At 35.1% G+C, this 12,760-nt stretch overlaps 1 protein-coding gene across 1 annotated transcript in view; it reads left to right on the plus strand.

Annotated features, from left to right (window-relative positions):
- The window catches only part of PSMA8 (proteasome 20S subunit alpha 8), a 36,282-nt gene that overhangs the window by 13,867 nt on the left and 9,655 nt on the right, over positions 1-12,760 (plus strand). The window contains exons 3-4 of the mRNA XM_033087623.1: positions 4,106-4,230; positions 7,107-7,229. Of these exons, the coding sequence (XP_032943514.1) occupies positions 4,106-4,230; positions 7,107-7,229 (248 nt within the window). The remainder of the gene's footprint in view (positions 1-4,105; positions 4,231-7,106; positions 7,230-12,760) is intronic.

Raw genomic sequence — 12,760 nt, forward strand, 5'->3', positions numbered from 1 at the left:
ATGGTGATGGAAGGAGAACTGACTCTGGATGGTGAACACACAATGTGTTTTATAGATGATGTATATAGAAATGTACACTTGAAACCTATATAATTTTACTAACTAATATCACCCCAATAAATTTAATAAAGATAAAAAAGAACAAGGAGACACTACTGCTGATTTTACAGAAATAAAAAGGATTATGAGAGTACTATGAACAATCATACACCAACAAATGAGATAACCTAGAAGAAGTGGACGAATTCCTTGAAATATACAAATTACTTGAAGTTACTCAAGAAAAAAATAGAAAATCTCAACAGATGTGTAATAAAAGTGAATCAATAATCAACAACCTCTCAATAAGGAAAATGCCCAGACCAGATGTTTTCACTAGTGAATTCTACCAAACATTTAAAGAAGAATTAATACCAATCCTTCTCAAATGCTTCCAAAAATTGAAGAGGAAGGAACACTTCCAAACTTATTCTATGAAGCCAGTATTACTTTGATACCAAACTAGACAAAGACACTACAAGAAAAGAACTACAGTCCAATATCCCTTATAAATATTGATGTAAAAATCTTCACAAAATACTAGGAAACCAAATTCAGCAGTATTAAAGGGATTATACACTATGACTAAGGAATTTTATTCCTGGAGTGTAAGTATAGTTCAAAATATTAAAATCAATCACTGTAATATACCACATTACCAGAATGAAAGGAAAAACTACATGATCATTTCAACTGATGTAGAAAAAGAATTTGACAAAATTCTACACCCTCTTATGATAAACACATTCAACAGAGTAGGAGTAGAAGAAAACTACCTCACCATGATAAAGGTCATATGTGAAAAACCCACAGTAAACATCATAGTCAATGATGAAAACCTAAAAGCTTTTCTTCTAAGATCAGGAATAAGTCAACAATGTCCACTTTGAATACATTCTAAGTGAAATACAGTCACAATAGGACAGTTACTATATAAGATACCTAGAGTAATCAGATTCATAGAGGAAGAAAAAATGGTTCAAGAGGTGTGTTGGGGGTGGAGGAAATGGGAAGTTATTGTTTCATGTATTCAAAGTTCCAGTTTGGGAAAATTAAAAAGTCCTAGAGATGGATGATGATGATTGTCCAGCCATGTAAATGTACTTAATTCCACTGCCTTGAACACTTAAAAATGGTTAAAATGGTAAATTTTATGTTACATATATTTTACTACAATAAAATTTTTTTAAAGGAGTCATCTTAATATAAATGATGGAATGCTGTAACTTGTAATACATATACCTTTCAGACTTTAATGTAAAAATAATTAAAAAATGTATATAACTTTTTAGCAGAGTAAGATATTTACTAATATTCATTGATTTTTGAAATTGGAAAATACCTAAATGTCTATTATTGGGGAATTGGTATAATAAATCATGGTATATCCATGCAGTTGCTTAACAGCACAGGCTCTGGAATCATACCAACTGGGTTCTAAGACAGACTCCATTATCCACTATACCTGTGACTGGGCAATTCCTTGCCTCAGTGTAGTCATCTGTAACATGGGGTTAATGATAGTATCTACCTTATTGATTTGCTACAAGGATTAATTGAGTTAATACAGAGGAAGCCTCTAGAACAATGTCTGGCATACGTATTTAACAAATATTACTGTTACCACTAACTGCTCTTACTACTACATCATCATCACTATTATTTAGTGACAGTTAAAAAAGGAGGTGGTAGGATCTGTATGTATTGACATACATATTAAAAATAGGTTACAAAAGAATATGTATGGTAACAGTTCTGTTTATATATTGTGGAATTATATGATATCTCTTATTCCCTCTGATGGAATATTTTACAATAAGTACATATCAGAAAGAAATACAGTTCTGTTTTGAAAAAACTCATTCTTTTGTTGATGTGTATATTTATACTGTGCTTTTAACATTTGGAAAACAGCCCTTAGGAAAAAACCAAAGAATTAAAAAAAAAATTATTTCATGTAGCATGTGGAATTCTGTTTAATAGCAGAAATTTTACATTATGATAGCATTTTCAAGGTAAAGTTGTGGTACAATTATAAAAGCACTAGACTAAGGACTCATTTCTGTAATTGCTTATTTATAAACAGTGAAATTGAAATTTTCAATGCTCTTTAAATAGAATTTGTTCTCTTTTTACTACTCATTTAGTTTTGATTAGTATAATTGCTACTTATGTTAAAAATAGATACATACACACTTATGCTACTCATGTAATTTGGCAAGTTTATCACTAATTTTCTTGTTTGAATCAGTTCTACTACTACTTTCTAAGTATGATACTTTTATATTTTGCAGTTTTGAATCATATTTGCATTATAAAGGGGAAATACTTAGAAATCTCCTTTCTGATATTTTCTAATTGAGTGAAGCTTTTAATTCACTGAATAGTCTAAATCAATCTCCTCCCATTTTTTCTCTCAGATAACATTTGCAAAGAAGAGAATCCGTTTCTCTTCCTTTAACTATCTGATTGTATTTCGCACCCTACCCACGAGTGTTAAGGTGATTCTTAACAGTGGCATATTCTAACAGGTTCTTCGTTGTTGACTACTATTAACCATCTTCAAGGACTGGCAATTCTTCCAGGTTTGTAGAAACATGATTTTAAAAGACGTGGAAGGGGAGCAAGAGTTTGTGACTGCAAAAGACGGATTGTTATATGAGAAATAGCTGTTTGAGAGACTTTGTGAATGAATATTTTGGGCAATGTGGTATTTAGAGAATGAGGAAAGAAACAAAACGACAATGGGAAGATCAAATGCCAAAGAAGTCTTTAATAGAAATGTTTACAATCATTGCATCTGTTTACATTTTTAGTTGTTTTCTTTTTTTTTTTTTTAATAGAAACACATTTATTTCCTTATAGGGCCAGCCCAGTGGCTCAGGTGGTTGGAGCGCCGTGCTCCTAATGCTGAGGTTGCCGGTTTGATTCCCACATGGGCCAGTGAGCTGTGCCCTCTACAGCTAAGATTGTGAACAACAGCTGTCCCTGGAGCTGGGCTGCCGTGAGCAACCGGGGGTTGGCGTGAACTGCCTCAGGCTGCTGAGTAGCCGTGGGCTACTGTGTGTCTCTGTGAGCGGCCAGTGCCCAGTGTGAGTGGTTGGTAGCCAGCGTGAATGGCCGACAGCCAGCATGAGCTGCCGTGGGTTGCTATGTGCTGCCATGGGTTACCGTGTGCTGCCATGAGTGGCCAGCGGCCAGCATGGGCTACCGTGTGCAGCCATGAGCGGCGGGCAGCCAGTGAAAGCTGCCATGAGCTGCCGATGACTGGCCACTGACTGCCTCAGCCAGGGGCAGCACAAGGCTCACAATACCAGCATGGGCCTGGGAGCTGTGTCCTACACAACTAGACTGAGAAACAACAGCTTGAACCAGAGTTGGGGTGGAGGAGGTGGAAGAAGGGGGAAAAAAGAAAAAAAAAGTGTTCGGGATTAATTACATGATGTTTTGGTATGACAAAAGTAAGATGCAGTGTTTTCTGTTTCTTTTTTAACATTCTTAATTTTCAAACTCATAACCTAGACAAAAAGCTGAGAAGTGATGTTACAGTTACATTCAATGAAATTTGAATTCAATAGATATGTGTTAGATAATTAAGTGATATTCATTGTTTTCATAAGAAATCCATTTTAGGTAATCCAGTTTAGGTAATAAGTATATTGGTTTTTTAATCAGGATAGACCATCGACCTTTGAACAGTCTGCCATTAGTATCTTCCAAAAAAAAGTTTAAAAAATAATGACTACAGAGATTGTACCAGCCCAGCTACTATGAATTAAACCATTTTACTCTTTGGGAAATAATTTACTTAACATTAATGCTTAACCATCATTCTTTAAGGACATTTTTTAAAAAAGAAAAAAAAAGGAAATAAGAATGCATCGAATTAAATCCCGAAGGAAATAAATTAGAATGTTGCCTAACTGATACTTTGTTTTACAAATTCTTTATAATGGACATACATTGAGAAAAACAGGACACTGTAAGAAAGATTCTATGGTAGCTAAAGCCCTTTCGACAAGGGAAAAAGTCATTCTTTTTTGTAATGTACCAACTACTTTTGTAGGACTGACTGCTGATGCTAGAGTAGTGATAAACAGAGCCCGTGTGGAGTGCCAGAGTTATAAGCTTACAGTCGAGGACCCAGTCACTGTAGAATATATAACTCGCTTCATAGCAACCTTAAAGCAGGTAAGCCAACATTCCAACAGATTTCTTCCAGTTTTCTCCTTTATCATTATAGGTCCAATCATGGAAATACTACAGTCACTTCAATCATTTAGTCTACTAAGTCTACTAAATTCCTTATTCTTTCTCACATTTACTTCATACTCATAATCTTACTCCAGTTGGAATGATTGATTTGATCACCAGGAATCTCAATCAGAATCAGTTCAGGAAATTATATTAAAATTTGAAAGAGCAATAAATCTAATCTTTTAAGGGGATTTCTTCACTTCTGGAGACAGTGATGAGAACCATTTTTTAGTTTACCAAAGCAATACCCATGATTCTTTTACCTACAAACCTAAACACAACTGAATTGTTTTAGATATGACTTCCGAATCCATGAGTAGATACATGATTTGACATTAAGTATAATCATGAGGTATACAAGTAATTTTTCACTTATGTGTTTTTTTATATATGTCAACATAGCCCTCATACTTATTCTTACTAACTATATACAGGCATATTTCATTTTATTGCACCTGGCTTTGTTGCACTTCACAATGTTGCATTTATTACAAATTGAAAGCAAGACTCTACCAGCAAAAAGATTATGACTCATTTTATTGTGCTATTCTCTTTATTGTGGTGGTCTGGAACCCAACCTGCAATATCTCTGAGGTATGCCTGTCATACTATTTCTAGTTGCTATCTGGTAATTATTTAGGTTGTTTCCAGTTTCTTTCGTTCTCTCATTCTGGTGCTCTCTCTCTTGCTTGCTGGCTTTCAATTTGCTACTTTGATAACATTATCTTAGTCCCAGCTCTTATTTTTCTTTTTTGAATTATATTGTTAAATTGATTTTCAGCATGGGATTTCTAGATTAGAGATTATAATTGGTTTTAAGACTCTTGTTATATGTAACTAAATTACTTTCTAAAAAGATTGAACCAATTTTTATTGTGCAACCAACAATGCATAAATGTATCCCTGAAGGATCAGCAGCATTGGGTTTTTCATTTTTCTTTTATTTAGCACATAGGTATAACATAGTGCTGTGTAGTTGTTTTAATTTCTATTTTATAATTAGTAGTGAAGTCGATTTTTTCCACATGTTGGTTTGTTATTTTCATTTCTCCTAGCATAAACTATTTTTCCTTTTGACAGGCGCTCTAGTTAAGAATATGCCCCTAGGAGCCAGAATTTGGGGGTTTGAATCTTGGCTTTGCTACCTCCTAGTTAGTGTTTTGGGCAAACTATTTAGCCTGTTTCGCCTCAAATTTTCTTGTTTATAAAGTAAGCATTACAGTAATACCAATTTTGTTGAGTTGGATTAAATGATAATAGTACATTTGAAACATTTAGAACACTTTCTGGCATGGATTTTTACCATTTGTCCATGTAGAGATTTTTTTATAGTCCATATATTCTAGATAAAGTTTTCAATTACATACTTATGAAAAATTACCCTATTTTAAAATTTTTCTTAATGTTGCAGGGATGTCCAATATTTTTATATTGTTTACTTCATTTGCTTTGATATTCCCAGAGGTTATAAAGGTGTACACCAAAAAGAACGGTGTAATACACTGTGTATACAAGGTTCCCAATTGTGGTTTTTAGTTTCTCTTCTAGAAATATAAAGGTTCTACATAGCACATTCATAGAAATACACATTTTAAATCTATAATAGTGAAGTTGCCACTGGGCAGGGTACCGGTTCTGGGATGAAAGAGATATGCTTTCGGTACACTTTTGGTACTTCTAAATTATTTTAATCCTGTGTATGTATTACCTTTTCATTAAAAAAAAAGTGGTTGATTAAGCAAATCAAGTAAAATGGTGTCTCCTCTAAGGTATCCTTACAAAGCATCTACTTCATACTTTGGTGCAATATAGGAACATTAGGATATACAGGGAAATTAAGACATAAATCCTATTATTTAAGAGTTTACTTATGTTTGTATAGCCCAGTTATTGGCATTCATAATTTGAAGTGGCTTATCAAAATACATGTACAATAAAATATAACAATATAAAAATAGGATACATAGACAAGCCCAGGAAGAAAACTAGTATAAAGCTATTTCAAGCCATAAAGTTACATACAGTTCCTGAAGCTGCCTACAAATGTGGTCTTGAGGTTTCTGTCAGGATTGCCTCTTTGTACAACTTCTAGGAGTACCAGTCTCAGAATTAGTTGAATTCCATTCCCTGGAGCACAAATTCAGGAAGTTCCTGGCACTGAAATAAAACGAGATACAATTTGGTTTTCAGTGCTCTGTTGTCTCTGAGGAAAAATCTTGCTTTTTCTTCAATAGAAACAAGGGTTTCCTTGTTTTGGACCTGACAGACAGTCTTAGTTGGGTTTTATGTAGAGATAATTTAGTATATAGTGAACACGATATACTTGATAATAATAGTATCAAGTAAGAATACTTGATAATAATAGTAACAATTGTAGTGTCTCCCAAAGTAAACCAAGGAGTACTTCCAAAGCACAGTTCTCTGAAGTCTGCTTTCCTGGGAACCAAAATGGTGTGACATATACAGTTCTCTGCTGTATTCAAGAGATTGCAATTTAGTTATGTTACCAAAATGTACATAAAGCAACAAGAAAACAGTTTTAAGACCATATATATAACCAAATTTATTGTTTTATTTTATGTTATTTTATAGACTGTGTACATTAATTCCTTAAAAATTTCATCATGGATTTGAGGTTAGTCCAGAAAGTCAGGAAGAGGATCTTAAACCTATACAGTGTAAGAATCAATAAAGAAGATTTTGGCAAGAATACTTTACTTAGTGTTAGAATTTGTTGCTTGATAAGGAACAGTGTGATCCTTTTTATGGCCTTATACAGAAAGTAGTTATGAAAACATTTTATTTTTCAGAAATACACTCAAAGCAATGGACGAAGACCTTTTGGTATTTCTGCCTTAATTGTAGGTTTTGATGATGATGGTATCCCAAGGTTATATCAGACTGATCCCTCTGGTACTTATCATGCTTGGAAGGTGAGCCATGAATTTTTTAATATAGTTAGAGAAGACGAATATTTACTATAAATGCTTTCATTGCTTTCAAAGACATGACAAAAAATTATATTACATTATAATATTTATGGTGGTAGAAACTTTATGTAACCATTTAGCTGGTCAGCAATTATGATGGTTTTTGATGGATAGAGAAACACTGGTTTATTGATCACAGGTCTTTTCCTTACAATTGGAAAGATAGGACAAACCTAAGTGTATATAAATGACCAAGTAAGAGAAATATCCATTTCCTATTCGTTGTTCATTCTTCCAAATTAGTACTGCATCATATAAGTGCTTGCTTTGAGTAGAAGTATGTAGAAGTCTTTTTGCTTTTGATAAAGAATTAAATGAGCTTTTAAATCCCATACTGAAATCTTTAATACATCCTCTATTCTAGGAGAGTCAGAGCACACCAAACTATGAATTTATTCTTAAGTGTCAGTACATTGTAATTATCTCCACATAATTCCTGGGATATAGTGTGTTTTTTGGATAAGTCATCATTCTTGTTTCAGTACCCAACTACTAACTTGGTTTAACAGTGAACTCAAATCTAATACAAAAGTCTAGGACCTAGGGAAGCTAGGGGCAGTTTCCAGAAGTGAATTTTTGTATATTCTCATATACTTGAATAAGAGTAAGACTACACCACAGAATCTAACATAAATGATTTGGGCTTTATTAGAAGTTTAAATACTTAGGCTTTAAAATAATTTTATGAAGAGTTTATTTTACTCTTATTGAAAGCCAAACTAATTGGGAAATACTGCCTGGATCTTTATGAAGTAAAGGATTTGATTTGAGCTGACCATACTCATAAGATACTATTTTATGAACCAATTAATCAAGCCAGTAAAACAGTGTATTATATTCTTACCACAGAGATCTGAATACTTGTGTTAGCTGCATATTTTCTTTTAAACTACCTGGACAATCTTAATTGCTAATTACAAGCTATGAATTTACTTGCTACAAATACCAGACTTTTTTCTGCCAATTAGAAATCTTTTATATGTACTAGATTTCTTGTGCCTCCAAATCTATGCCCTAAACAAAAAAATTTATTACACTCTTTCTCTAAATATTTTGAAGTCTGCCATCTTCTGATTGCATTAATCATTACATTATTACCCTTCATTTCAATTTTACAACATAACAATTTCCAAGTTTACATAAATTTCCATTTTAATTTGGTTTCTCTGTAGGGTCACACAGAGAAGTCTTTTTATTTTTATTTCAAAGTCAATTGATTATGAAAATTATGAAGTTTTTAAATTGTTGGGGATTTCATTTAACATCTAGGTCAGAAACTATGCTCTCTGCTGTGGTGTCATAAGGCCATGTGGTGGAGGTGGGGCACGCACACATACACCCCATTATCATTATCTTACTAATTTTACATATTGCACTCCTTTGTAAGATTTCAGTTGAAAGAAATATTATAAAGCTTTTAAAAAATTACCTATAACGAAACATTTAGAAACTTTTTTATTTTACGTCTGTGGTGAGACTCAGGAGCTATGTGATTTTTTTTTTTTTTTTTTAATGTTCATATCTCTAGTTGGTAGCAAAACTGGAATTAGAACTCAGGGTCTTCTGCCTATTTGTCCAGTGTTCTTTCCACTACATCATGCTACCTCCCTTAGGTCAAATGGTTCTCTATACGTGTTATATAAATTCTGATATCCAGTCTTGAAAGGTAAAATAAAATCTTCCAGTTTTATTTCTGTTTTGGGGAGACTGTAGCACTTTAACTGTGAAATAGTTTTTCTTTTTTTCTTTTTTTTTTTTTTGGTGTGTTCTGTTTTTTTCTCTGACCTACTATGTCAAGTTGCCTGATAAAATGGCACAATGGGCTGTTGAGGACACAGCTGTGGTACCATGTGGTGACAGTACTTCGCAGTGCTAGGTTATAGTGTTACAAGATGCAGATAGACGACTTGTGAAATGGAAAGTAGAAATAGGAAGGTGAAAATATAAGCTGCAAGCCACATGACCTGTTGTAGAAATGATAACAGAATAGCTGATACTAGCACTTTGGTTTGTTGGGGTTCTTTAGCTGGCACATGATACAAACTTTTTTTTCCCTAAGATTCTGGGCCATTAGTGATCCTGCTTTAATGGATTAATAGTGTCTTCCATTAACTTTTTTCTTTTCATATGGTAATACTAAGAGAGATCTCCAGAAAATCCCTTGAGTTCTAGACATCTCCCTGATCCCATTGTATAATAGTAACTTTATTTCCCTTGCTAATCAGAATAAATTATACCACCCTACTGGTTCAAGGGTATGAGGACTTGAAAATGACCAAGTGGCAGCCTCAGCTTCTAGTTCAGTGAAGTTATTGTCATATCCCGTTAGAACATTGCCTCTTCTCCCTCCTCTACACCACCTTGGGAACTATGACCTTTAAACTAACAAACTAGTTGTGACAAGCAAAAATTTTATTAGTGGGCCATTAAGGGTGTTAATGAGACAGCTGTTCCTTGAGTCCTAGATTTTTGACTATGGGAGAAATTGGTCACTGCTTCCTCTTTCAGGGCACACACAGGATCTTGTAGAACAGAAACCTAGCCCCATAAGATGTCACCCAGCTGGTGCTATACCTGAGTCTTCAGTAGGCTTGTCCATATTACTATCAGGCTGGCTACTTCAGGGTAATAGAGAACATGATAAAACCAGTGAATCCTGAGGGCATAAGCCTTCTTGTATTTCCTCACAATCAGTTCCATAGTCACCAGAAATGTTTTCTAGGATGCCATGATGGTGGAAAAAAAAGCATTCAGCATGTCCACAAATAGTGCGCTGACAGAAACATTTGGTATATGGAAGGGAAATTCAAATCCAGAGTAAGATTCTCTTTCAGTGAAGGCATACTGCTGCCCCTTCAATGACAGAAGAGTCCAACAAACTTTGTCAGCCTGGTAGGATGCCTTGTAGTTTGGCAGTGTCTGGATCAATTGTGATAAGGGGCTACCTTTTTGAAATATTTTTTTTCTTCTTTACACATTTTCACATTGCAGAAAATATTGTTTACTTTGAGTAACAGGTTCTAGGGTTTGGCACATTACAATAACTAAAAATTATCCTGCTACAAACACCTAGAATGCTAGAATGATCATTAAGATTTTTTTGTAATGCATAGCTGAACTCATAAGAAACACAGAAAATCCTAAGTGGCCAGAAATGAAGAAGGAATTGAGTACCAGAGCGGTAAGCTTGTGAGTTGATGATATCTTTGCAGAAAGGTGTATTATAGTGCAGGATTCCCAAAGATAATTCATGTCACCATCATAAGTTATGAAATAAAATATATAAACAGTCCATCATTTAACAAATATTCAGTCTATGAATAATTGAATTCCTATTTACACAGCAAGTACTCTTCTAGGTTCTGGGGATATAGAGGTTAACTCAACAGACTATATACAGGTGGTATGGAGTCAGGGGTGGAGTACAAGGTTAGGAGGATAAAGAGTGACTGCTAAGTAAGGTGGTCAGGGAAAGCACCTTTAAAAAGGTGACATTTGAACAGAGGCCTGAAGAAAATAAAGAAGCCAGCTAGGTAGAAACTTCTCTGGTATTCCGAACAGAGGAAATAATAAGGGCAATATCCCAAGGCAGCTGTATGTCCCATACTTAGGAAATATCAAGGAGGCTATTAGAGCTAGATCTCTGTGCAGGAGCATATCACTGTGCAACAGCAAATCAAGAAAGATAATGGTAAGGAGTGAAGTAACAGGCAGGAGGGGGCTAGATCTTGTAGGGTCTGAAGGCCGTCGATAGGACTTGGGTTATTATATAGAATGATGTAGAAAGTCTTTTGAGGTTTTGCATATTAGTGTAATATCTGATTTATATTTTTAAAGTATCTCTCTGACTGCTGTTTTGAGAATAGATTATAGGATAGGGCAGGATAGAAGCAGGCAAACAAGTTAGGAGGCTGTGGCTAGTAATAATTCAGGCAAGACTTGATTTAGATCAGGGGTGTTGGACCAGTGACAGGTGGGGAAGGATCCAGCATAGTGTGTAAAGGAGAACCCAGAGAGCATTGTCCCGGATCCCAAATGAGAACAACATTCTAAGAAGAGTTGATTAGCTGAATCAGTGCCAGTGAGGGGTCAAGTAAGAAGAGGACTATGAAACAATCGGATCTGGCAAAATGCAGATCATTAGTGACGTTGACAAGCGGCTTGGATGGAGTGATGGTAATGAGAGCCTGATTGAAGTGGATTTAAAAGAGATTTGGGAGGACAAGAATCATCAAGGCACACTAAGACCATCAGTAAAAGATAGCTGGGGAAAAGGAAGAGTCACATGGTCCCACATATTACTTAGTAATTACAAAGGGAAAAAGGTACAGTGGAGAGATCTGGTGGATCTCACCATAACCAACAAACTCAGCCATTATGTGCCTCATGTGATGTAATGGGAAAGAAACAACATCACCTTTGTAGTATTCTTGCCATTGGATTTAACCTTAATCTGATCAAAAGGGAATTATCAGATAAATCCCGATAGTGGAACATTCTACACTTTTAAAATGTTCATTGAAAGACAAAATAAAGGGAGTCTTTTCTAGTTTAAAGGAGGCTAAAAAGACAAATGTAATCCATGGTCTTTCATTAGATCCTAGATTGGGGAAAAACAGTCACAAGAACATTTTAGGAACAACCAGAGATATTTAAAAGTGTATAATAGATAATAGTATTGTATCAGTCTTAAATTTCTCGGGTGTGGTAATTACAATGTTAAATAAAAGAACATCTTTGTTTTAAGGGGATAGATGGTGAAGTATTTAGGGATGAAATGTTGTTATCTACAACTTCAGCATTAAAAAAAGCATGCACGTGTGTGTATAAGTAAATGGAGAGAGGTGTAACTAATATCTCAAAATGTTAACAATTCATGTATCTAGGTAAAAACGTATGTAGTTAGTTTTTCATTGTACTCTCAACTTTTATATGTTTGAAAATGTTCAAAATAGAAAATTGAGGAAAAGAACAGTAAGGAAGGATGTGAAGCTAGTTCCTTTAGCAGGGAGGACAGGTGGCTCAATTGGTTAGAGTGGGAGCTCTGGGCAACGGGGCTGCTGGTTCGATTCCGACATGGGCCAGTGAGCTGCGCCCTCCGCAACTAGAATGAAGTCAATGAGCTGCTGCTCAGCTCCCGGGTGGCCAGATGGCTCAGTTGGTTGGAGCACGTCCTCTCAACCACAAGGTTGCCAGTTCCACTCCTGCAAGGGATGGTGGGCTGTGCCCCCTGCAACTAACAACAGCGACTGGACCTGGAGCTGAGCTGCGCGCTCCACAACTAAGATTAAAAAGACAACTATCTTGGATGAAGCTACTGAGTCCTGGGAAAAACACACTACTGTTTTCCAATAAAAAGTCCTGGAAATACACACTGTTCCCCAATAAAGTCCTGCTCCCCTTCCCCAATAAAATCTTTAAAAAAAAAGTTTAGCTATAAAGGGAAGCACAAAAATGAACAGTAGCTAGAGGAG

Source organism: Rhinolophus ferrumequinum, chromosome 19, assembly GCF_004115265.2.
Source record: "Rhinolophus ferrumequinum isolate MPI-CBG mRhiFer1 chromosome 19, mRhiFer1_v1.p, whole genome shotgun sequence".
NCBI lineage: Eukaryota > Metazoa > Chordata > Mammalia > Chiroptera > Rhinolophidae > Rhinolophus > Rhinolophus ferrumequinum.